Here is a 26490-nt window from a genome sequence, read left to right as displayed (position 1 = left end):
CACCACCGTCTAAGCAGGATACCACTGGCATCTTTAGCAGGTCACCAGCAGCGAGTTAAGCCTAATTTCAGCCTAATTTCACATATTTGTTTGAAACTTATTTTATCTATTCCCTCCTTTCAAGCAACCTTATTTTCTCAGACCAAAACTTATCTGAAAATTACAATCTTTTTTAATGCAAAAACCCCAAAGTTGCCCAGCTGGAGTTTTAGACTCAGAGATAGATAAACCCCGTTAATTTTGAGCATATTTCTTAAAATTTACCTGAGCAGAGAAGTCAATCAGCTTTGGAAGCAACAATTTACTGCCTTCATCACTCTTCAGAAAATCTAGCAAACTCCCTGTTAAAACAGAGAAAGACCAAGTCAGTGCAGCTTAACTATGACAAGTGCAAGGTCCAACCTGGGTTGGAGCAATCCCAAGCCCAGCTACAGGTTGGGCAAAGAAGAGACTCAGAGCAGTCCTGCGGAGAAGGACTTGGGGGTGTTGGTCAATGAGAAAATGAACATGAGCTGGCTTCAGTGTGTGCTTGCAGCCCAGAAAGCCAACCGTATCCTGGGCTGCATCAAGAGGAGCGCGACCAGCAGGTCGAAGGAGGTGATCCTGCCCCTCTGCCCAAGGGAGGTTGTGAATGCTCCATCCTTGGCGGTGTTCAAGGCCAGGTTGGATGAGGCCTTGGGTGACATGGTTTAGTGTGGGGTGTCCCTGCCCACGTCAGGGGGGCTGGAACTAGATGATCTTAAGGTCCTTTCCAGCCCTAACTATCCTACGATTGTATTCTAAGATAACTTTAGATTTACCAGTCTTGCTAATAAAATGTCTTGCTGATTCTAAGTGTCTGAGCAAAGGTCACACCAGGACCCCGATTTTCTTGATCACAAAATTTTTGCAGGGAAGTGTTTTGATGTATTTTCAAGTTGACTACAGTAAGGCAGTCTCTTTACATGGTTTAACAACGGTAGCGTCCAAGTCAGCATGTCAGGCATCCAAGTTTTGCCATTTTCCTGGGTGTAGAAAACTCATCAGACCTTACCTTAGTTCAGTGGTGTTGACTCTGATAAGTACCCTAGTCTATGGACTATCAGGAAATCTGTCAAGGAGAATCCCATATATCAATCCTTTCCACGTCATAAAAAGTAAGTGTCTCAACACTTGTTTATCAAGTTAGCAGCAGAATTTCTTGAAAACAGAACAGCCCAGGAAAATACAGCACCCAAGACAACCTAAGAAAGAAACTTCACTTTGTGTAGTAATGCTGTAATAAAGGTTGTCCTTTTCTAGTAGTGCAACCATCCTGGCAGGACCACTCATCGCTCACCTTATTACCTATGTATTTATTAACTCAAGGGCCACGTAAGACCATTTCTAAGGTTTGTTTTAATTGCCTTGCTATGACTCCAGGTACAGAAGTCAGGTAGGGAGCCCAGAGGAACCAGAGCTATTTTGGGGTTATGCTGTGCATCTGAAGTAATCACAACCACAGCAATGAATCATAAAATTAAAGCCTCACCCTTCCTCTAGGACAGGTGCTCTTTCACTTTATATTGAAGCATTCAAAAGAATACTGCTAAAATCCTAAGTTTTCATTTTCTATTCCTTTCTTTTTAAAGAACTGGGACTAATTTAAGAGAAGCAGAAGAGTTTACTAAAGCACTGCTCACAGATCCAACACTGTTCTCACCTTTTGCCATGAATTCTGTTATAATAAAAATAGGCTCTTCTTTGGTCACTACAGCGTAAAGCCTGACGAGTTTATCATGCTGAAGTGTTTTCATGAGGTTGGCTTCCTCCAGGAAGGCTTGCACAGACATTGTTCCAGGCTTCAGAGTCTTCACAGCCACTTTTGTACTATTGTTATAGTAACCTAAAAGGAGGGAATACGGTCAGTGCAGTTCAAGTCACTCTGTGCCACACAGCACCCGGACCACTAGGAATTTGTAAAGCAGCTGAGGTTGGATTCCAGTAATAGCTAAGAGGTTGAGAGCAAGCGCCAGATGTAGCACAAATATTTATGCTAGAATTCCTTTTTATTTTGCAACTGATACAAGACTGCAGTGCAAAATAATCCATTCCCCATTTTCAGAAATCATTTATCTGAAAAAAAACCCAAAACAAATAAAGCAAGCAAATCGTCTTCATATAAAGTTTTCATGTACAAGTAGCCCTTAAAATATTCAGTCAGAAGATGTTTTAATGAAGGTTCACTTAACTTGTCTCAGAATCTAATGGAGTCCAAAGATTACTTGCAAGATTCTGGAGCATCTTTAAATTCCATGATTATAGCCATTTTATGCATGTCGGTCTCATGCTTATAATCCTCTCTGTAACCCTCAGTGTTCAAAATGAAGCATTACAGGAAAGTGCAATCAAGTAAGTGTTCTTATGACCAACAAGGATATGCTGCCAGGACTACAATCCTGCAGTGCTCAGAGAAAGATTTAAAACGAGATAATTTCTTATCACATAGCCCATGCCAAGAGTGGAAAAGACCGTGGCTCTTTCATTTCTCTGTTTATCAAACCTGCTAATGTGATATTCTAATTATATAAAAAGCAACTACCAGTAAAAAGCACTGAATTACGTTCTGATTTAATGTTTTCCAAACATTAAATGAATGTTAAATAGCATTAAAAAAAGGAGTAGCAAGAACTGATTGTTAGGTTTATATTGTGAAGTCATTTAATTTAAAAAATAAAAGAAATAAGAGAGAGAGAGAGAAAGAGAGAGGGATATAAATGCAACTTTTTTCCCCCACCATACCCATTCAAAATTGCAAAATTATTTCTCAGAAGAGGCAAAACTTTTCATGACTCATTTCCTTATTCAGCAACAATCCAGACAAGGGATACACCTCTAAATGTCCACAATTTCTTTATACTATTTATTATCCTAACATAAGAAATCAGCATGAAAGCAAGGAACTAATTATCCCAGATCTTCAGGGATTGCTCTGACCACTGCAATCTTCTACCACCTTTTTAAAAGGAGGATGATCACCCGAGAAAAGCCACTATGTCTATCACAATACATTCACCTGCATGTTTATTAAATCTATTTTTTCAGACGTGGTCAGGTCAAAGCGCAACAAAGATATGCCTCTAAATGACCTAATAGTAAAAAATGACAAATACAGGTCAAATGTGCTGTTAAAGCTCAGGTATATGGTTTATATCTGTCAGAAAAAGAGACATTAAATGCATTTCTTTTTGCTTAAGAAGAAAGCTTATTTGTATCATTAGTACTATTCCATCCCACACCCTAAAGCACAGCACGAGTTCCACTCCCAATTTGTTGAATACTCTACTGAATATAGCAATTTCTGTGAAGCAATTACAACCAAGACACTTAACACTAACTATGTAACAGTATTTTACATTCACAAAAGAAATCAATCAAACTAGGGTGCTACTCATAGAAAGGTTTTTTTACTGCAACAGCAATACTGAGGTTTCCTGCTGGGATAAAAGTCTACCCTGATCCTTTGGTGATTACACGCAAAGCAAATGACAGCACTAGAGAAAATTGATCTTGATCTCTCTCATGTTCATTTATTTCACTGGGTATTGGGAGGGATGAGACACCAAATCACTGAGGAAAGGTGGTCATGAACTCTTAACAGCAGATACAACAGCATCTGTAAAAAACCTGACCCTTGTCAGTTTAGCAAAACCGGTATTTGCCACCTCTCCCACCCATTACCAGCAAAACTACTGTATAGCTTGATTTGGGCTGAGAATCACATCAGACCTGGAGCAGGCAGCGTCTTTCTAGTATGCATCTGTACCACTCCAGCTTAACAAAGTCCTAGTCCTCATGCCAGGTCGCTTACCATTACTGTGAGAACCTCTGTGGTAGATTCCATAATGATTATCTGCTTTGCAGGCACACTCTCACTGTACAGGTAAGAAACTGCCGCTTTTGTGCAGGTTGAGCGAAAGCTGGTGACCTCAAAGTGCTTCACCAGCAGCAAATGTAAGGTTCAGTCCGCATCACAGAAGGATTCCAGTGACAGGCAGGGAGCTGTGGGAAGGGGTGGCCACAGCACTGCATCACCCCTGTTTCACACAGTACCTGAGGCTCGGAGCCCATTGCTAATGTCTGTCTTGGCTGAACTGAACCTGGCTCTGGGTGTAAACCTACCACTTGTGTCATGGTGTTCCTTGCTGTATGATATGAATGAACATATGGTTAGTTTGCTACCTAAACATGAATTTTAAAAGACAGATAAGCAATACAATTTTTGCTTACATCTAGAACATCTGACATTAAATTCAGATTCTTTGCAACTAACATTCAGCTCACGTATGTACTATAAAAATCCATTTCTGATACTGATGAGAAGTACTGGTAAGTTTCCTTGGTTCATTTTAGATCTCTTTTATTTTCATAGAAGTATTTATGTGATATCATTTTCTCTACTTTTTTCTAACAGCTGGATAAGAAAGCACAACTCCAAAATGTGTATTCCTTATATTCTAATTTGGAGATTGCCAAAAGAGAGAATCTTTTACACGTGAGATGCAAGCAAGATGTGCCTCATTAATAAAATACATTATAATGGCTCTGTTTGGCTTGTTAACTTTTCTTTTAGCCCTGCTTGAGAATTCTCTTCATGGATTATTAATACCAGAGAGCATTATGGTTCACATTGTATCAGTGCACACTAGGAACAAAAATGCATAAAACATGGACTCTGCTCTTGCAGTGCTACTCTGGTTCATCTTATCACTAAACAAGCTGCCCAGATGCTCCATGGTCAAAACCCCTTTCATACCATGGCAAGAAGCAAGACTCTCTGCAGTTTAGACTTTTGTTAAAAATTAAATGTGATGCAAGCAACAGGACCCAAGTCTGAGGAATGGAATGCGACAACGTCTCACATAGAAAGCCATTCTACTATAGCTATGTGTTAGAATAGAAATCCCCTCAAAATTGTTGGTGTTTCAGGTATTTATTTTGGAGCTGATTATGATTATCTCACCAGATACTCTGGTGAGATAATCATCTTGGACAACCAAGTTGCCCCCAGGTTCTTGCAAGGGCTTAATCAGGCCAAGCTGTGAGATGAATTTATAACAGTGATGAGGCTCAGCCTATCATTTCTGTAAAGACCTCCAGAATTGAAGATGAACAACTTTCTGAACAAGCCGACAAGATGCAGCCTTCGTCTTCCCCTGCTTCTGAAGTAATTTCCTGCAAAGTTACACTGGGAACAATTTGTTTGAGCTACAGAGGAATGACACTGTTAGAAGCCAGATAAATGTCTCAGGCCATTACAATTTCAAGAGGTGCTGGGGAAGAGACTCAGGAACAGCAGCTTCTCTACATCCTCTTGCATGTTAGCACATCACTCCTTTACAAACTACAGCTATCACTCGCCACTGTCTCTGTACTATGGACCCTTCCTTCTGGTATTTACATACATTGATGAGACCTCCCCAAGCATTCTCTTCTCCAGGCTGCACAGTCCCTTTCCTCACAGGAGAGATGCTCCAGTCCCTTAACCATCCTTGTGACTCTGCTGGATTCTCTCCAGTAGCTCTGTATCTCTCTTTACTGGGGAGCTCAGTTCCTCTGAGTGCGACGCTGAAAGCACAATTCTAAGTACCCTTTATCAAGAAGAAATTTATTTAGTAATTGAGCCATGGAGCAATATTTCTCTCTAATTCACACTATGGCTGAAAAATAACTTTGTCCTGTATGAGGACAGCATGCAACAGCTAGCTCTCTAATCAGAAGACCACAACAACTAGGCTATTTCTTGGTATCTCCACATAACTTCTGATGCCACTGGTTGATTATTGCAATACACAGTGTTCGCTGATACCCTGCACTGCACAGCTGACCTAATATGTCTTTTTCAGCTTGAACTTCCTTGGTTATAAGATTAACCTCATTCCTGATTCGAGAGGACCTGTGCCATGCAAATCAGCTTCTCTTGCTTCAGAAAGGAAGCAGAGAAGAGGAAACACAGCAATTGCTTTCACAGTACATTAATTTTTCTCACAGTGCAGCAATTCAGATGGAGGGGTTAGGCCCAATTTAGATGTTAAAATAATGACACAAACAAGAGGAAACATCTTGAAACAGAAACGCCCTTTTAAAGTTTTATGTCTCTGTGTGTGTGTGTGCAGAACTACTCACGTCCCAAAATGATCTATGTTTTCAAGCAGGTGATTACCTTCTGCCACAAAGTTTCAGCGTCAGTTAAACTTCTGTTGCCTCCGGTTTATTAGACAGAAAAAAACCTACACAATGGCTGACGCTCATCTTAACTAGCATGTAAATTGTCACCCATGTATATCTTAGCTAGAGGCTTTCTTAATCCTTTTCTCATGAGGCCAGATAAAAAGGCTGAATTTGGCTTATTTGGAACAATTATAATAATTGGAATAATTATATTTGGAATAATCTAGAGTGGTGTTGCTTGAATTTTTTACATGATTTATATCAAAAGATTGCACCTATGACTGAATTAGAGCTTTCTGATTGAAGCTGTAGTTGTGCGTGGAATTTGCCACTCAAACAGCACCACTCTGTGATTTACTTTTCTAAATGAGGGCATCTCTTCAAAGCAATGACATTCCCATCAGACTACCGAACTCCTGTGGGTCATCAGAGGCCCCTTCATAGCTTTGCGCCTTCTAGTAAGCTTTGGGTTTCACTTTTAAGTTAATTCGCTACCTATAGAATCTTGCTTAATAGTAATAATAACACCACCAGTAACACAATCCACTATTATAACTGTAATAATTTTATTACTATTTAAATATAATACCCAAAAAACAAGATTCAGGGAAGGGCTAAAAATTATTTGGCCTGAAAAAACATCCTAATGAAGACCTTGAGAGGAAGGTATAGTTCACCTCAAATAAGGTGGTAACTGGTAACAAATCTGTAAGTGATGAATAGTGCAAAAGAACTGGTAATATAGAACCAAAAAGAATACTCAGATACCAGAATAGGCAGCATTTCAGAGCAAGAGGACTATATAATATTTACAGAATGTGATCAGATACTGATTGTAGTCCCTTGCCATAGGAAGTCACTGAGGCTGAGAAAATATTGTTTATAAGCAAACAAAGCCAATTACGTTTATAAGAATTCATGTTATAATTTCTTGCTGGGTATATATTAACATTTAAAACTTGTAAGTCTTATGAGACTTTCATTATTGGGAACTTGCATGATAATTCAAGGTAGGGGGTAATCAATCTCTAATCTTCTTACCACATATGTCAACTACTTTCTGAGCAGCAAACTGGCACACAATCTTGGATTAAGTGACCCCATTTTTCATGTAGTATGGCAGTCCCATGCATTACATTGCATTGTTTTCTTTACCAACAGGCATTGAAAACTCGATACATAATTCACTAAAAGACATGATTTATTTTTATTTCGTATTCTTTACCACTTTCTGATTTGAATCAAGCTCTGAGAGGCCCATCAATTTTGAGAATCAGGAGTCACATCTTACTATAACCTTCTACTTCCCCCACAAAACACAACAAAAACCCTTATTGTCTTTGACCTTCTAAATTACAGTCCTTACTACTTTTTTCCCTTAAAAAAAACACTACAGGATTTGTCCACATCTCTGTCAGGTATGCTCCTCCTCATGAACCCTTTCTCCTCACAGAAGGTGTATTTTGGACATATTTTTGCTATTTTACAAGTATATCAGACCAGGTTTATATCCACTGTTTTTCTGAATGTCTCTGAAATGACACTTCTTTCAGCAGATTTAAATACTTATTTCAAATGAATAAACTTACCCATCCAGACTTCTCCAAACTGTCCAGCTCCAAGTTTCTTCACTAATTTAATTGACTCCCGTGGAATTTCCCATGCATCTTTATCCCATGGCTTTTGAGGCTTGGGACTAATACAAGCTTTTTCCAACTTTCTGCATAGGCCATCTGATTGTTCTGGTTTTCAAAGTAAAAATAAAATACAAAATCTGTTACACTTGTGTGCCTCGCAACTTGAAGCAATCATTACTTCATTGCAGGGGTGCAGTAACCAGCTGAAAATAATGTTCAAACCAATCAGGTGCTTAGATGAAAATAGAACATTTCTGGTGTTTTCACATAACTTTAATAGCCTCTGAACTGAAATTTAGTATTCAGAGACAAATTTAATAAGGAAGCATTACATGAATCTGGTTACAAACAGGTTATTAATTTGTACCAAATAAATACAATATAAGGTGTGATTACTGACAGTATGTTAAGGAAGATACACACTGGAGTCCAGCCTGGGACCTGTACTCTGAATTTGTCATTAAATTTTCTTGCAGCATGGTTTCAGACACATGTGCATGCAAGCATAAGTAGGTCACCATTATTTTTTTCTCCAGACACTAACTAGCTATAACTTTAATACAAATTTTGAATAATTCTCAAGGTTTTCCAGCTGTGCCAAAGAATTACCACATCTGTCTAACAACTTACAGAAATCTCATGGCCAAGCCATCGCATGGATTTAAAACATCCCTATGTGATTTTCTGTCCTACATTTTTTGTCTTCTCTGTCTTCCCAGTTACAGGACTAAAAACCACCACGTTTTAGAGCTATCAACCAGGAGGTTATGCAGAATGAAAAGTCACTTTAGTAGCTAAGATATAGGTAGAAATTTGTCTCTCCTCTTCCCTCTCTCCCTTTTTTAAATAATAAATGCACACATTTCACGTGGTGCAATTTTTGTTCTTTAAAGTTAATGGAATTTTACTTCCTTCAAAAAGCTATTTTAAATAAATAAATGAATAACAAATGCCTAGGAAAATAAAAACAATTCCACACTCAACACCTGGCAAAAGACGACATTCACAAATGTATATGTATTTCTGCTAATTGTGAGTACAAATTTACTCTCAAATGCAGAATTAATTTATTTATAATGCAGGCAATTCTTACTATAGCTTCATATCATCATAACTTTGATGAGGTGTTTTATAAAGCTATTCTTGATTTCACAAGAGCATGCCACAGAGTAAGTAGCATTAGGTCTGATTATGATAACAGCATTACTTGGGTTCCAGTTTTACTTTATCTTTGATAACATGCATGCCAGGTTTATTTAGAAATAAAAAGATGAAAAGGTTTGAAATAAAACAAGAAAGCATTTCTTTTCCCTCACAGGAAACAATGACTGTATTCTATTAAGTAATTCACTAGCTGATTTAACTTACTTTGATAATGTTTGATCATATCATTGATGCTGGGAAAAGTTATTCTTGGAGAGATGTAAAATCCTCCATTGTCTAGACTCCTAATTTTGTAGTGCTTAATAACATCGCCCTGCTGAGGATCATAGTCTCTTATGGAGAGAGAATAGCTGCCTGTGGATAAAGAAAGGATGATCATTAACAGATAGCAAAAGTCTACCGTGTCCATGCATATACAGTCAAGCCTAACAAAACCACCTTTTTGTCTGGATTGTTTTTTCACTCCTTTATTTCCTCAAAAAGCATTTTGCAAGCAACAGGAGGAAGTTACTCAATAGCCTGTTCTGAACTGGTCACCAAAATGCTTACAGTCACACTTTCTTTTTCAATCTTATTCAACAAGCTCAGGAGTTCCATAATCCAGGCAGCTCCACGTCCAATGCCCGCTTCTGCAAGAAGTCCCCCCAGCTAGAGAAGAACTGGCTGGCAAAGGCAGTCTGGGGCTGTCACATGCCTCAGGTAGAGGCTGAAATTCAGGGAGATTAGTGTTTCGGAATAGGAACACACTGGATGTCATAGGCCAACCAGCAAAATGACAGTTTGGAGATGGCTTGAGGTACACGGGAGGGAGAGCAGATCTCTTATTCCCAGGGAGCCTAACTCCAGCTGGAATCTAAGACGTGGCAGCAGAGCATCTACCCTTAACACGGAGCTCTTCATTTCTTCTACTCATACAATTCTTGTCTGCTTCCAAAGGATAAGAAACCATCTCACTACCTTCTCTCTCACCACACACAGATCCAGTGACAGAAGGGGTTAGAAAGAAACATTCTGGGGGTACTTTGCCTTCCTCTCAGCAGCCTATGCTGAATTTAGGAGTCTTCCTTCGGGAAATTCATTCAGGAATCTGAATGAAATCTGAGCACAGAAAAAATGATACGGGCTCATTACAGATAGCTACCTAACCAAGGATCTGAAGTGCCAGTGCCAGAAAAGCTACACTATGGAGAGGACAGACATATGACTCACTGAAGGGATTCATGCATCTTCCTCTGGAGGATGCAGTGTTAGGGTAACCAGTTGGAAAATCCAATCTGGCTGCTGTCAGAGTCCAAGCGGTGGGGCAGAACCTCCTATGCTCTTCTCAAAAGTCCCAGCTGAAGAGTCTAGAGGCTTCACTAAGTCTTTCAGTACAAAGAGCACAAACCTACAAAGAGCACAGTCTACAGCACAAACCTTTACCAAAGTGCTTCCTGAAAAATACCACACTGCAGGGCAGTAAACCCTCGCTACATACTAACTACATTGTATAACTTGTAGCAATGGATACAGATCCAACAATGGAAGACTACGAAATGCAGCATCTACTATTTACAGTGAAGCGTCCTTCAACAAAGGAATCACAACTGTTAGGAAGAGAAAAGATCTCTCACTTCATCCATTCCTGCTTCTTGTCAGTGTAATCACACACAGGTGTTTTTTCCCTATCTAAGCTTTGGGTGTTAACCTGCGACTCTCTTCTCTCTTTTCCTGGTGATTTTCTCATCCTTCTCACTCCTATAGAACCGCAGAAAATTCGCACAATAGGACACACTGAGCCTACTCCACACCCAGTGCCACCTGATACCTTCTTTTGTGAAGACAGACTGTATGTTTTTGACTCTACTACTAATTCCAAAGTAACTCACCCCAAAGCCTACCTTTTAATGTTTCACTTTCTCTGATAAGGAAAGCTCCAGGACTATTTCCAGGAGCCAGGAGTTGTCTTTCAGCATCTTTTCTGGTTATGTCTTTGAAGAACCACCTGAAAAGTATTTCAAAGAGTTAGAGCCATTTCTCCTCATCACCCACAAAGAATACATCACCAGGACAAAGACGTTTGCCTGGGAGAACTTACTCTTCTGTTTCCAGGGTGTTTACTTTTGCTACATAGTTGCTGGGAATGAAGCCTTCTTTCCTTGTTGTGAGAGATTTTGCTCTCCACCATTCTCCCAGCCTGAAAAATGGAAACAAGGGTAGTTTTGTCAGGAAAGAAAAATGATAAAGTGTTATTTGGGTTCTGCTTTCTGAGAGCTTTGCCCTCACTGGAGGGAGAAGAGGTATCTTTCCTCTGAACTTAAGCCCCCCGAGCAGCCATTTGCTCCTTTAGATCAATGTTCAGTTGCTGTTACCAAGGGCAGCTGCCAAGTCATAGAAAGCTTTGGGTTGGAGGGATCTAAAAGATCATCTTGTTCCAACCCCCTGCCATGGGCAGGGACAACTTCTACTACACCAGGTTGCTCAAAGCCCCATCCAGCCTGGAACAGCTCCATGTGCATTTGTATTTTCCCACACAAGGGAGTTCTGTTACCATTCATACACTTGTGATGAGCAGGATAACAAAACATTATAAAGTGAATTAGATGACCCCAAAGAAAAACTACAATGCTATCAGTACTGTCATACTTACTCTTCAATAACTTTCAATTTTTCTCCTTTTTTGAAGGACAAGTCATCTTCATGAAGGCCATCGTAGGGATACAAAGCTATCACAATGACTCCACGCTCCTCTGTTTCTACAAAGGCAGAAAGCCAAAGGCACGTTCACATTATTTCACAGGCCGAAATGGGCATAGCACACAGCAGTAAGATTCCTATGAAAACTTACCTTCACTGACAAATCTCTGCCCTGGTAAGAGCTGTGGTTCTGTATTTGCCTACAATAAAATATATCTTTAATTAAGCAGCTTTAGATCTTTGTGACAATCTTACATTACAATTACGTATTAGTTGCTTTGGTATCATCTTCTATGTCTTAAATGAAAATGCTCCAATCTTTTCCCACCATTCTTCAAGAGCAAATTACAACATACAAATATAGTAAACCCCACTAGATGTTGACTTGAGCAGCTCATCCCTCGGGAAGGTGTGACACAGGCTGGGGAAGGTGTGACACAGGCTGTTGGGAGGACGTGAACAGCTTTGTGACTTCTGCTGAAGAGGCCTTAGGCAGGGCACTTTAATGGGACAGTCAGTCACACGTAGCTGCCACACTAAAGAGCTGCAAGCACAGTTACGTTGCTAACACTGTGCAAGAATAAAGAGTGATTAAAAAAGAAACAATGGCAGTTTGTGATGTGTGCACACTGACTGGAGAGCACACTGAATCCTCTGTGTCAGCTGGTGAGATGGGTGAGAAAGGTGTCATTCACACCTGCAGACAGCACGGACCCTGAGTAAGCACAGTCAGGAAATACGGTTTCCTCAGCACAGTATAGAGGCTGGGAGAAAAGGGTATCAGGCAATCTGCAAAACAGCAAACCCACTTGGTACGCAACAGGACTCCCCTTCGTGGCACCCTTCCTTTCTAGTGCCAGGCAGCACACACCGAACTGCATTGGCTTGTTTCTCCTGCACAACGCTGCTCCCTTCACAACTGCATCCTCTGCTCTCCTCCCATCCTTACCTACACACCTAGTATAAGGGCAAGTAGTGGCCTTCAGCGAGTAAAAGGGAAGCTGACTAGAGCTGGTAAAGAGTCACCCATGATTACTTCATCCTTTTTAAACAGAATAGTCAACACTCGGATCCCATAGCTATTAAAACCCCAACAACACTGCTTCTAAAAACAGTTCTAACTACTTCACGTTTTCTAAAGTCACCTAGCATTCTTCTACAGTCATACCTATGTCTACATTAAGTGTTGCCAAGGATTATTGTTTTCATGCAGAAAATTATGACAAACAAAGTAATTAAGTAACAAATCACAAATTTTTACTTTTATCTCTTTAAGTATTTATTCATTGAGGGTGAACTGCACAACACTAAAAGCCCAAGCGTGGACTAATGATCAGTTGAAATTTTTCATGCATGTGCTTTGGATTGAAATTTAAGTAATGCCACTCATTCTTTGATCTTGCTACTGGAATTCTCCCCTGAGACTATCTACTTACTGGCCTTTGCTGTTTATTGGACGTTGGATCCCTCACATAAATAGTTCGTTCAGTTTTACGTACTGGTTGATTCTTCAAATCTAGCCCATCTCCATCCTGATTCTCTTTCCTTTTTGATTTTATACATCCCATATTTCCTGTTGGAATAAAAAAGGTATTAAACAAAAACATTACACCATAACCCAAGCTGTTTCCCATGCAATCATCTGGGCTACACAGCAAAAACATGCTTCCTTCTCATACGCAATAGTTCAAGGGGAGAACAACTGCAATTTAGGAATGTGCAAAAAAAATTATGTGCAAAAAGCTCTTTTCTGCTGCAAAGGAAAGAAATGACTTCCTGTCTCAATCCGCAGATGAAGTGAATATTTCAAAATAGTTGTTTACCATTTCAACCATTTCAGATTTATCATTTTCCCACTCCAATCCACTGGCCCTGCTGAAACGTCTCTCTGATACTTCTGTGAGCTTCAGAGTAGATGTAAGAAAAATGTAATTCCTGTCGTGACAACTGATTTCGGTATTTCTTATTTCTTTTAGAGAAAAGGTTGCTTTGCAAGATGTAGAAAAAATCCCAGTCCAAATGATGGGAACTGCAGCTGGCGTCAGCAACCCCTGTATCTCCCCACTTCACTTTGCTTATGCTGGTCTAGCAGGGAGCCCGATTTGATTCAAATCCCTGTCTCACACGGGGCTGATGACTTGTGCAGCTCCTTGGCAGATATGCTGCTACTGTGACCTCCAGTAACAAATTTCCTTGTTCAAACAGGCCTGTTACAGCAGTCTAAAATAGCCGATGTGTGTATCAGTGATGGCAAATCCCCACACAAGTATTTCTTCTTCAATACAATTTAGAAGGATAATCCTTCTTTCCAGATGTGCATCCATGCTAAATCAGATGAAATACAGCTGTTAACATCTACATGGCTGAAACCTGATTATGGCTAATCCCATAATCTAATTATATAGTACTTCAGCAAGCATATATACAACATTATCTCTATATTCCTTCATCAGAGGAAAGCAATTATACTTACTCTTGAAAAAGTCCACTATGAATGCTGTTCAAGCCTCCCCTTCTCCCTCACTGCTTTCAGGTCAGTGCTCTAATGCTAGGTTCAGTCACATTTTCCCTTGCAGGCACACACTCTCACTCCCCACCGCCCTAATTAATCTTTAAATCCAGTTCTTTGAAGAACAATATAAAACCTAAAATAAGAGCTCAGTGCATATACAGCTCAAGTAAATCAGCCCTGACTAAAATGCAGCTGGAGAAGCTAAAGCAGATTGTAACACCCTATACTACATCTCACTTTTACCATCATCTCAAGGACAGATAAAGTTATAATTGTAAACAGTTAAAGTAGTAGAAGTTTCCATGTGCAGACAGAACTGTTTCAGTGGGACAGTACCTTACACACCCTACTCCTGCAGAAAAGAAAATTAGCCAGATTGCCCTGAGTTCATATTAAGACTTACAGTTTTGTAACAATACTGTTAATAATCAGAATCCTAACTGACTATAACAATAAACCAAGGCCACAAGCACGCCCACATGGAAGGTCTCAACTTCCCACGTCACCTTCATTTAATCTCCCATCCTGCCCTTGAGGAAGCACCACATAATGACGGATGCACTGTCCTGTTGTCAGGTTGAATGTCATCTTCTAAACATGAGAGAAGGGTACCTCCCCTCCTACTGTTTCTGCGAATTATCTGTCACCTATTGCCAACAAACCTTGGGTGTCCATAAGATTTCAGCAGTGATGCAGTGAACTGTGATACTGCTGTAAAAGCAGCATGAGAACTCATCGCTTCCCTTCTTGCCTTCTCTTGAAATAAAAATAAAAGGAATCATACAGAAAATCAATAGGCACTGACCAGGCACCATCATCCCACAGACGCAGAGAATCAAGTTTGCTCTTCTTGTGTGCTAGCATTTCACACTCATTTTGAAGGCACTGGGGGGCACCTTCAGCCAGGATCTCTCCTTAGAAGCAAACATCTTTCACAAACATCTTTTAGTTTGTAAAAACACCCAGTGTGAGGCTTTTCCAAATTCTCAGCTCTTCATGGGTTACATGTAGAGCTGTAACTCTACATTGCTGTTCTGAAACACTGAAAAGGACTTTTTTATTTTAACAATTTGGTTGATTTGCAATTGTGGATATATAGGTGACGCTTCTGTAGTTAATGTTTCATAGGAAATTTCTGTACACCCACAGGCAGGCTGGTGCTTTCACACTCACCCTAGACATCAGGAAGACCAGTGTTTAATTACCTGCTGTATTTAGCCACCTAAGTGCTAACCTTTTTGCTCTTGAATAGTTCTGCTTCTACAGGACAAACAGCTAAAGTAGAGGGCACAGGTAATTTGACCTAAGTTGTCAGCCAAAACCCCCTTCTCCTATTGCTGTAAGAAAGCTGAAGATATCTTTAGGGACTGCAGCTTGCCAGTGCCAGTGTAAACTCAGAGAAAAGCATTTTTACTCAGATTTTTTTCTGCAGTTTAAAGCACATGAACAGCTGTAACTTAAGCCTGCTGTCAGGCCATGCCGGTAGCTCAAGGTTAGCATTTGCTCATGACAGTAGCAACAACAGATCAGTAATACCTATGTGCAGGTGCTCTGTAATCCCCACAGAAGTTTACTTGACATTGTGTGAAATCACATGAATACCGTATGTGAGATAACACAAGTGATGGCACCAAACAAAGAGAAGATCCTGAGCCTCATCATGAAACACTGTTTTATGTTTTTTTTCTGCACAGAGATGAAAGCCAATGGTTCTTATAGGAAATAGCTAGGTCTACATTAGCAAATAGCCCCAACAGTTGGAGCAGAAGCCCATATCTGCTTGAAGGGGTTATTGTCCCCTTCGCTCCAGTATAGCCCCAAGGACTGTACTGTAAGAGCAAGACCATAGCAAGGGTTTACCTGAAGGTAAGCCCCACATTGCACCTTCCTAAAACAGTACTGATCTTGCACTCCAACTCTGCTTCACAGCACAAACCACAGCCTAGCAAGTGGGGGCGACTCCTTCAGGGAGATTAGGGACCCCAATCTAACTAAAATGCTAATGTAGACACATCCTGAGACTTTTAGATTCTTTATAAAACAAGCCTCTCAAATCTTGCAAAAGAAACATATGGGAAATATGTAATAACATGAAACAAAGGTTTAGCACTTAATATATATCAATTAATAACTATCAATATAGTTAAGTACATTATATATAATTTAATATTTAATTTTCTGACCTTATGTTATTTCTATATAGGCAGACAATGGAAACAAAGCATAAAAAATTCGAATAGTTTTTAAGCAGTAGAAACCGGATCAATGAGCTATGATCTTTTGGTACTGTGAAATGAAAGACTTGTGAGCTCTTCAAAGGCCACAAGACCTTACATTTCTGTACATGCTACGCCTCTGTAAAGCTGTGTGCACTGGGTTCTGGACTGCACATTTAAAACTCCCTAAGATCAGATCAATGTCCAAAGCAAACGTAACTGTCTCGGTTTCAAAAGATTTCTTCTCAGTGCCTGTGCAGTCCATCTGCAATGCCAGATACAGTCGTTTCCAGTATAGTATTACACATTTTTACTGAAATCTGATCCTGGTTTTTCCCAGGGTTTCAAGACTGGTATCCAAGTAAAAATTCATAGGGTCAGTATAAACAGCAGGCACTGATGGGAGAGTTTCAATCAACGCATTGTAATGGATTTCAGAATACAAAATGCTCTATCATTATCAAAATTAACTTTGCACACATTTGACCCTAGCAACCTACCCATACAAATAAAGAAGCCTTGAAGTACAAAATGTGTATGCTGTGCACATCTTTCTTAGTTCATACAGTAGTTGTAAGGAAAATCTGAAAGGGGAAGTTCATTCATGCATAAATAAAACACTTAACTTGGTGTAAAATGTTTATTTGCATAGCTCTCTGTTGCTGTATCACAAGGAGCACCAAGGAAGCATTTTGTGCAGATAGATATAAAGAGAAAGAGAAGATGGGAAGCAAAGAGAAATCCAGAGAACAGAGCATCGTTACAAATGAAACTGTTATTGTTCATCAGAGAGAAAAATAATCTAGACATCAGAGGGAATGCTGTCAGTTCCTACTCTGATGTTTCCCATTCCAACAGTTTTGCAATACAGGAGACTACTTTTCATTCATGGTCCTGTCCACACCTCTAGACATGAAAGAATAACATTTAATTAAAAGAAATTATATAACATAGCTGTTAACTTTTGTAAATGGATATCCTAAAAGTAAAAGCTTCTCTTTTAACAAAAAGCATACTGTATTTTATGGCTTAAAGGTAAAGACAGCTACTTGGGTTAACATCTGCACCATGGTGACAAAAATCTAAGTTCAGGCACCCTTTGAAAAGCCACAGGAGTATCCATAAGAACCATCACACTGAGCCTTGCAGCAGGTTGTCCCAGTCACCAGTTTTGATCCTACATAGGCATTTGTCTTGATTTTTCCCTCTCAATCCCTTATTTCCTTTTGCTACAGCAGCACTTAGGTTCCAATTCCAAAATGGATTGGGGGAGTGGGGTCAGAAACTACTGTGACATTTTTCAAGGGTTAAAAGCTGCTGTGTATCCCCAAACTGCTATGGCTTTATTTGCCTTTTGCCACATTACCAGCAGAGTGATGTGTCTAAAGCCACAATACTTCCTACTGCAAGCAGTCAAGGTTTGTGTGACCCTCACCTGTCCATCCACCATCAGCAGCATTTGAGGTTTCATTTCCTCCCAGTGCTTACGCTTTGCATCATCTACAAAGCCAATCTCATTTTTCATATTGTTCATGGTCACAACTATTCTCCTCTTTTCAATTCTGTTACATACAATATTTATGGTGCACATTAGAAAACATTTCCTAAAAGTCCACCTGATATGCCTGGGCTTTTCTTGATCAAAGTCATGTCTTTGTGAAAACGATTCTCAAATCCACACAGATTTTTCAACAGCTTAGAGTGGCTTCATTTCAGTCTTTGCGCAAAATGCAAACTTAAAAAAAAGTAACTAAAATAGATGATACTGTGGCTTTTCCAACAATAAAGTAACTTTTAAAAGAATTAGAACTACAACATTGAGTAGACAACTCTATTTTATCAAATAAATATCTACTGTTCAAAAGGCCAGTAATTGTACATAAAACCAAATTCTGTTGATGGCTTAGGCTTTTAACAAATACATACATATGTATTTAAACAGGTACGTAAATGAAATAAACTTGTATTCAATTACAGGGTTTATAAGCAGTAAACTCTTCATTTAAGCCACAAAATTTCTATGTGTATACATATATATATAAAGACGCTCCTTAGCAGTATGAATAAAAGAGAAAAAGAAAACAAATTTAAAAATAAAGGCCCAAATTATTCTGAGTCTTAAACACTTGTCCTTATTTAAGCTTCTGCATTGAAGCAGCTTAGACAGTAGAAGTGTAAATTCTATTTTTTAACACCTTTTTCAAAAATTGAAAATAATATCTTTTTCCCTCCTCTGTTTTAGATGTTTCATTCTGGCTTTTAAGCCAACTGGTTTGCTGCTATTTCACAAGTTATAAAGCCAGAAGTAACAGCGATGCCTTTATCAGATCTCCTGAATGAATGAGAATATGAGACTTCCCTACATTATCCCCAAGGTCAAGGCAGAAGTGTGTCAAAAAACAAACTCAGATTGATCAACTTTGACCTAAAACTGCTTGGGAAGAAGAATCATAAGCCCACTCTGCCCAAATACACAAAGTGCCCCATCCAACTTTCTACATTACTTCAATCAACTGTTCAACTTTCCCATTTCATGGAAAAAAAAAAAAAAGGGGGGGAAAATCTTAACTTTAACACATTAATTTATCTTAACCTTTACTTCTGACTTCCACTTCAGGTTGATCTGTTTCCACACCATCTGTGGTACCTGAGTGTTGCAGTGACATTCCATATCTTCGTCACTGTGACTTTGGGGAGAACCTTCTTTGAGGGGCCTGGGAAATCTGGGTTTGCTTCTGATCCATCATCACATGGGGCAGAATGGCAAAGCAACCTCCAAGGGACACAGAGGAGGAGTTTAATTTGAGGAAGTAGAGCTCAGCAAAGCCTCATCAGTACTGCTTTATACATATTTGTAGTAGTGAAGATGTGCTACTAGCCCGGAGTCAGAATAAGGATAACAAAAATGAATTATCTGTGGTTGGGAGTAATATGAAAGAATTGAACCGAGGAGAAGTGGATTCCTATTCCTTGCCTGTCTCAAAAATGATCAGGTTTGGGTTTGTTCAGCCTTGTTCTGAAATACGTATGTGTATATATTTAATAATACATGTAATACATTATATATAATATTATATATACACACACATTTAAATTTTGCTGTCAGTCTTGACTGCCTGGCATCTTTCATCAAATTAGACCCTTGCAAACACAGAAATCCTGGGTCAGCTTTCATCTTCAGCTTGTTTCACTTCCTACATCTTGTTTTTGCATTGGGAGACCAACTAGGGGAACTTAAGCAGTTTGTTCCTCCCTTGCCTTTCTGCTGAAGCAGTTATCTATGCCTCAGTCACTGCTAGCCTCATGTATCTTAATCTCTTTTAAAATTTACGTTATTTCTGTAGGTCTGAATAACAGCATCTCTATGCCTCCCAAACTGAATTTATCCCTTTTAGATACACATTTACATGTGCATATATATATACACACACAGGGTCACAAATCATCATGTGCTACCTGAATGCATATAAAAAGGAGCATGGATAGCCTAAATCTACTCAGTGTTTAACTATGACAGACTTGCCCAGTGCAGACTCCTGCTGTTCCTGTGATGTGAGAAGCAGTAGTCCAGTTGACAGCATTTTTTAAAAAATGAGAAAATTTGGGCAATTCTTTAACTGCTTCATTCTTTTTCGGTGACAAGGTGAGATCAAACTAAAGTAATATTTTGGCATACATATCTGCAAAAACAGGCAAAGAAGAGAAACAAGTGAATCCCCAGTGTAACAATCAAAACTCAAATACTGCTGTAGTGGAAAAGTATGCAACAAACATTTTACTGTGAGACTTCATAGATCATGGAATCATAAGGTGGTTTAGATTGGAAAGGACTTAAAAGATCATCCAGTTCCAACCCCCTGCCATTAGCAGGGACATCTTCCACTAGACCAGGTTGCTCAAAGCCCCATCCAACCTGGCCTTGAACACTGTCAGGGATGTCTCAAACTTAATTAAATCAAACCCTCATATTGTCCAAGCGTGCATTAGTATCACAGCAAGATAACAGATCTATCTAGTTTATCACCCCTGATTAGAGCACAGGACTAAAAACTACTTTCTGGGAAAGGAAGACCCGTTCTAAGCAGCATGATCGCATCATACAAGCTGAGGATGAAGTTTGCCGTGCTCCTTTCCTAGAGAGCTTAATGGGTGCTTGGGGGGTAGAACAAAATACTGTTGCTGAAGAGTTTCAGAACTTCACTTGGCTTAGAAGCTGCCTCATAATTCTCAGTCTTAAGCACTTTTGGGGGCATTTAGCCCTTCATCCTCAGAGGCAATTAGGAAGAAGTCACACCTCTTTCAGCCTCTTTTCTAGGCTTTAAAGCCCAAGCCGTCTCAGGCCTTTCCATTTTCACTGGTTATCCTAGGAGCTCTTCACATCTGTTTCAGCTTGAACTCATCCCTCTTAAGAACAGAAGGATGGAGTTGGTCAGGTGTTTCAAGATGACTTTGAGCAATGCCTTGCAGCAAATAATATTTCTTCCACCTTCAGAAATATGTTGCCTAATAAATTCCAGAAATTCATTTCTCATTTTCACACTTCCATCACACTAGCCTTTTATAATCATCTTGCGCTCTGCTAAGACATTAAAGTTTGTCTCATTTTCATAATGACAAACTGTTGTTACAGAGATTTTCGTATCTCCAGCGGCATGACATTACACCCCAGTATTAAATTTCTCCCCATTATTTAGGCAGACCATCGTTTCTGCATGATATTCTCAGCCACCTGTGTTTCTAACCCCTCCCAACACCACAAAGGGACTCCTATTTTTTAATTGCAAATGAAACTACTAAAGAAAAAAGCCTCAATGTAAAGCTATGTAACATTAGGTAACAGACAGAGCTCTTGCCAAGAGTTTGGGGAAGAGCAGCAGTCACCACTACCCCGTTCAGCTTCTTTCACAACTCCTTCCTTAGCAATTGTGACCAAGACAAATTCTACTTTGTCCATGCTATCTCAGCTTATTTTTTACGTTTTCCTGTACCAGTTACACAAAGTAACCCTATCACCTTCATGCTTTCCAACAATGGCATTCCTGCGATGGTTATAAATCCTTCACATTTCTACTTTCTCTGCAACATTCAGTTTTAAGCCCTGCACCAGTATTTCTGCTCCTCCTCTTCAGAGCCCAGATTCCCAATGTCAGCACACCAATATCTCCATCCAACTAAACCAATCTGGATTGGTTAGATACCTTTCTAGAACTCATTACCAAGCTGACCGCTGCCCTCATAGACATTCTCGACACTCATTCTTCCATTCTTTGGTGCCCTGTTTTCCTTTCCCACATTGGCCTGCATATTGAAATCACAGGTAGGACTCTGCAACATTCATAACTCAATACCTAATGTAAACTTTTTTTTAAAATAAAAATTTAGGTTAGAACAGGGAAAAAAGTGTGCTGCCGTTTGACTATAGTGGAAGTGGACCGTGAAATACACCACACAGCAAAAACCTCCCAAGACCTGGCATGAGAAAAGGAGGCTTCTGCTCAGAAAAAACACCTGGAGTTGCTACACTGATGCCTTATTGATGTGTTTGTGGGAAAGGCAAACCCATTCTGAACAGCACAATTGCATCATACAAAGAAAAACCTTTTTTCCTATACCACCCCCATTGTTTTTCTGCTTACTAGACCCAGCATTTTAGCTATGCAATAACCAACATCAATTAACACATCGATATACTAAATGGAAAATAAATGATTTAAGTTATCACATCTCAGACTTCCAAGTATGAAGTGGTCCAATAGAGCTATACAGAAATCAGGTGAGGTTTGAAGCTTATGTACTTCTCTCTGCAATTTTTGAAATAAGACTGCTTGGTAAAACTAACTGTATCAGTTCGGGTAAATAGTTTTCTATATTCAAATTATTCTAATCCACAGCCAAGCCTTTGCCTGCTTTGCCTTTAAGTCTGCGAGGAGAGGATAAGTATATTCAGTGCTCAGCTAAGCGATCCACAAACTTTGTTGGAACTCATATATGATAACATAACATGTATGATACATATCATTATAGTTGATAACATGAAAGGTAGCTCTAAGAGTGGTAGGAGGCCTTGACCAAGAAAGAAGCATCTTTTATTTCTCTGTAAATACACCACAACCGTAAATGCTGGGTTTCAAGCAGGAATTTTGGCAGTGCTGAAAAAAAATAAAATTTAAAAAAAATAAAAAAGAAACACTGAAAATGACAAATGCCATTGTGGTAGTACAATAATGTTATAATGCTTGCAAAGGGATGAAAATAAAATCCTGAAACAAAATATTACACTGAAATGAAGCAGAATATAAATTACATAAACTACTAATCCTTGTTTATTCAATTGAAGAAAAATACCAAAACACAAGAAAGTTAATCCACACAAGATTGTGATTTTGTTAACACTGCATAATAGACTTTACATATTATGACAGTGTTCCAGATTCACGTAGTCAGTATTTTTGGCACTAATTTTAAACCATGCCTTACATTAAGCTAACATCTGTTTTCTGACCTTGTAACACTCACTTCATTTTATTACAATCATTTGCCTCAACTGCATCCTCCAGAATTTTGAATCAATATCAACAACGAATTAATTCACTTTGCCAGCCCTCAGGCAACCACATCTTCCATTTCCTCAACTTTTTTCCACTGCACTGTATCTTTTGAAGATAGGGGAAAAGGTCAAATAACATCTTAATTTGACATAACAGAATAAATAATTCTCTCAAATTCTTCAAAAGGATCATATGAAATGGAAAAGAGAGAAAGTGTATCAACATGTTAACTACCTTAAAGGGAAGGTTCCCAAAATACTTCACAGACTTAAAAGTGTCATGCAAACTGTAAGTAAAAATGCTATTTTCTTCACTGGTAAAAAACCTCAGTAATGACAAACAGCAGCTCCATATAACCAAATCCCAATTTCCGGAGGAAATTTGGCCAAACCACTACACTGAAGAGGATCAACGTTTTTCCTAAGTATTAGGAAGTGTCTCACTCCAGCTAGCAAATCCCAAGGACTATATCTACATTCCAAGCTGAGTGCATCTATGACTCACACACGATTTTTTCAGCTTTAAATAGATGACTTTGGCCAATAATGGCAGTGTGCTGAGTTTCAGCAGTCTTGTATTGCCCTGAGCTTTATAGATGTCTATGCCTACCAGTAGTATAAGGAACTTTCTCCCCTCCCTTTTTAATTACTAGAGCAATCACTGTGGCATAAAAATGACAAGGTGTTGGAGTGAGATCCAGGAGTAGCCCATATAACATCATCCTCATAACAAGTGATGTGATGGAAGGGCAGGACAAGTTTCTCAGAGTTTCTTTGAAGAGCATAGATATGGGACCCAACCTTCTTCACTCCCAACAGTACTTACCTAGCTCCTCACTCTCTCCTTCTCCTTCACACACACACACACACTTCGCCTTCCAAAAAAAGATGTAAATCAGAAGCACGCAAGAAGGACTTCTATATCAGTCCTAACAGCCTAGTTCATACACATGGTGGTATTACACAGGTGTTGATTTCAACCTACCCATCAATGTACTTGAAACCAAAGGCACAGCCACTCAAACAAATTACACCAAGTAAAAAGTGGCCCTGCATGAGCTAATGTGCAGTACCCAATGACTGCATTTACTACGTGATACATGAAAGAGAAATGAGAGCTAGCTTCTCCCTGCATCACTGAGCCTCAGAAGACAATATGGCATGAAATGAGTGGGTTGCTAACGTTCACTGAGTTTGGGGAAAACTAATGTGTCTCTTTAATATCATCACCAGACTATACCCCAACTAGGTCGTCAACCGAAATTTATCACTCTTTCCACCCCCTCCAGAAAGGCACATAGGAATGTCTGCTTGCAGGGTAGCAGCTGATACTTGAAACCTTCATCTCATTCAAGTAATGCAGCCTAATGCTCAACCTCCACATGCCAAGATGAATATATTAACAGGACATCTGTTAGGAAGAATCATTAATAGCTACTATGGCTAAGGGTAGATGGTTATTTATTAACGTCTTCAGCTAGTTAAAGATGTTGCTGGCAATAAAGAGTCTTTTGCAGATGTGATCTCCTGCTTTGAGATATGCCTGTAATTAAAACCCACTCAAAAAACCGTGAAAGTATCGCAACATGCCTATGAAAACACAGAGGACAGAAAACTCACAGCCAACAAGCCTTGATGAAGGTTTTAAGGGTGACCTCATAGAAAGTATAATGCTTCTCCTTTAGGTTTATCTTCTGCTTTCAGAGTGTTTAATAAAAGGGGAAAAGAGGGCACAGATCATTAGCACACATTAGCTTTTGTTTCCTCAAATTCAGCTAACCATATGCCCATGGAATACATAATTATTATTAACCTTACATGCTGCATTTACCATCCAGATCCATTGGTCCAATTTCATTCTTCACTGACACATACTCATGACCAAGCTTGCAACTTATATATAGTATTCTTGTTATAATAGCATCATGGTATGCCCTGGACACCTGTCTAAAACACTGAATTTCACAAAACTAGATTTTTTTTTTCCATCCTCTTCAATTACCAGCATTTAATTCAGTTGCAGAAAAAGAGTTACTTCTTCAGCAGACCATTTTATGTTTCATTACCTGTACACAGGCCACGGTACTGGGGTATGCAACATGGCTTTGAGAATGAATCTAAGCTCAGATGAAAATCTGGGGTTAAATCAATCATGCTGAGCGGGCTAACACTCCTACTCAGAGCCTAGTTCCTCCTGGAAGTTTGCAGACCTTGGACCAGTTTACTTAAGTTGCAAGAGGAAGTTGCAAGAGTTCTCAAAAAAAAAAAATAAAATAAATAAATCAGAGAGTGCTGAATCCATTGCCAGTAAATCACACCAGCAGAAATGAAGATCTGTGATAATTAATCTTTACAGGGATACTAGAAGAACACTAAGCACTAACCGCATAAGTATTCCTGTGAGGAACCACCTTGTTCTCACTGATGTTAAGTAGCAGAACCTCCCTTAACTTCAAGGGTGTAAGATTGTACTCCAGGTTCTGCAGCTTCTGCAGCTTTCAGCTTCCAGTTCATTTCCCGCCCAGCTTAGTAAATTGTTCAAAGCAACTGCTGCAATTTGGGGTACATGTGGGGGCACCAAAAGGTACTGTCTGAAGCAACAGTTTACTGCAAATCTGATAAATAGAACTAAAGCAGCTATATCACGAGCAATTTTCGGAGGTTTTGAGATTAAATCCTTAAGATCAGGGGGGTTTTAATAGATACAAGCACACTCTGTATAAACCTACCTAACATCCTGAAGGACTGCAAATTGCTACTGATTCAGGTGTGCAAGCCTGACATGTAAAACCAGAAATATCCTTTAACTATAGTCTTGTGCAACTACACGCTCAAGCTGTGGTGACAGTAAGAGTGTAAAAGGAAATTCGTCACTGAATGAACACAGAGTAAGAATTAACACCCAAGTTTCTAAGCATGCTTTTCACATTTGTGTCACACATGAATAGGAAGTTTCTCTGCAGTTAACCAAAATGAAAAATATTTTACATTCTATTTTTAGAGAGGAGTCAGAGTGGGAACCTGGGAACTCTTTTGAGGGAGGGTTATGAATCGCTAGTGTGATGGTTCACTTGATTGTTCCTGCTGTAAATGCTCTAAGGGAGAACTAGAAACCTTGCTTTTTAAATATGTGCCTTTGCAGATGGTCTTTTTCAAGGGCAAGGATGAAAACAGAGATCCCCAAATGACCAGAACAGCAGCTATGCAAGAATATTAACTTGATTGAAGTTCTTTTATATTTGAGAGAAGTCATTCTACAGTAAACAGAAGTTCTGAGTAGAGGACTGACTTGTTGCATTTGCTCAATATGTTAATTTATTTCATTTTCAGAAACTAATTAATACTTTGACCACTGCTACTATTTTGACTTTGCCTTGGCATCTCTTGTTTTCTGTTTCTAAAAACAACCAACATTACTGTATTCACAATGTATCATAACTGGATTGCACAGTATTTAGTACTTGCTGTTTTTCTAGTCCTACTTAATGGTCAAAAGCCTTGCAGTTGATAGCAGATGAAGACCAGCCATTACAACCATAGCCAGTTCCA

The 26490-nt window shown here is 39.2% G+C and overlaps 1 protein-coding gene across 4 annotated transcripts in view; it reads right to left on the bottom strand.

Annotated features, from left to right (window-relative positions):
* Positions 1–26490, bottom strand: part of LYN (LYN proto-oncogene, Src family tyrosine kinase) — a 46878-nt gene that overhangs the window by 12379 nt on the left and 8009 nt on the right. For 2 of the 4 annotated variants that reach the window (XM_080611384.1, XM_080611381.1), the window contains exons 2-10: positions 13103–13239; positions 11818–11866; positions 11620–11725; positions 11068–11166; positions 10871–10974; positions 9195–9344; positions 7779–7931; positions 1682–1864; positions 265–341 (exon numbers count right to left, since the gene is read on the bottom strand). In XM_080611384.1, coding sequence (XP_080467510.1) covers positions 265–341; positions 1682–1864; positions 7779–7931; positions 9195–9344; positions 10871–10974; positions 11068–11166; positions 11620–11725; positions 11818–11866; positions 13103–13234 — 1053 coding nt within the window. In that variant the 5' untranslated portion in view covers positions 13235–13239. The remainder of the gene's footprint in view (positions 1–264; positions 342–1681; positions 1865–7778; positions 7932–9194; positions 9345–10870; positions 10975–11067; positions 11167–11619; positions 11726–11817; positions 11867–13102; positions 13240–26490) is intronic. The other 2 variants (XM_080611382.1, XM_080611383.1) reach the window with 1 other exon arrangement.

This window comes from Psittacula echo (genome assembly GCF_963264785.1).
Source record: "Psittacula echo genome assembly, chromosome: 2".
Lineage (NCBI taxonomy): Eukaryota > Metazoa > Chordata > Aves > Psittaciformes > Psittacidae > Psittacula > Psittacula echo.
The sequence above is the reverse complement of the archived record's forward strand: the minus strand, read 5'-3'. Positions and strand labels throughout refer to the sequence as shown.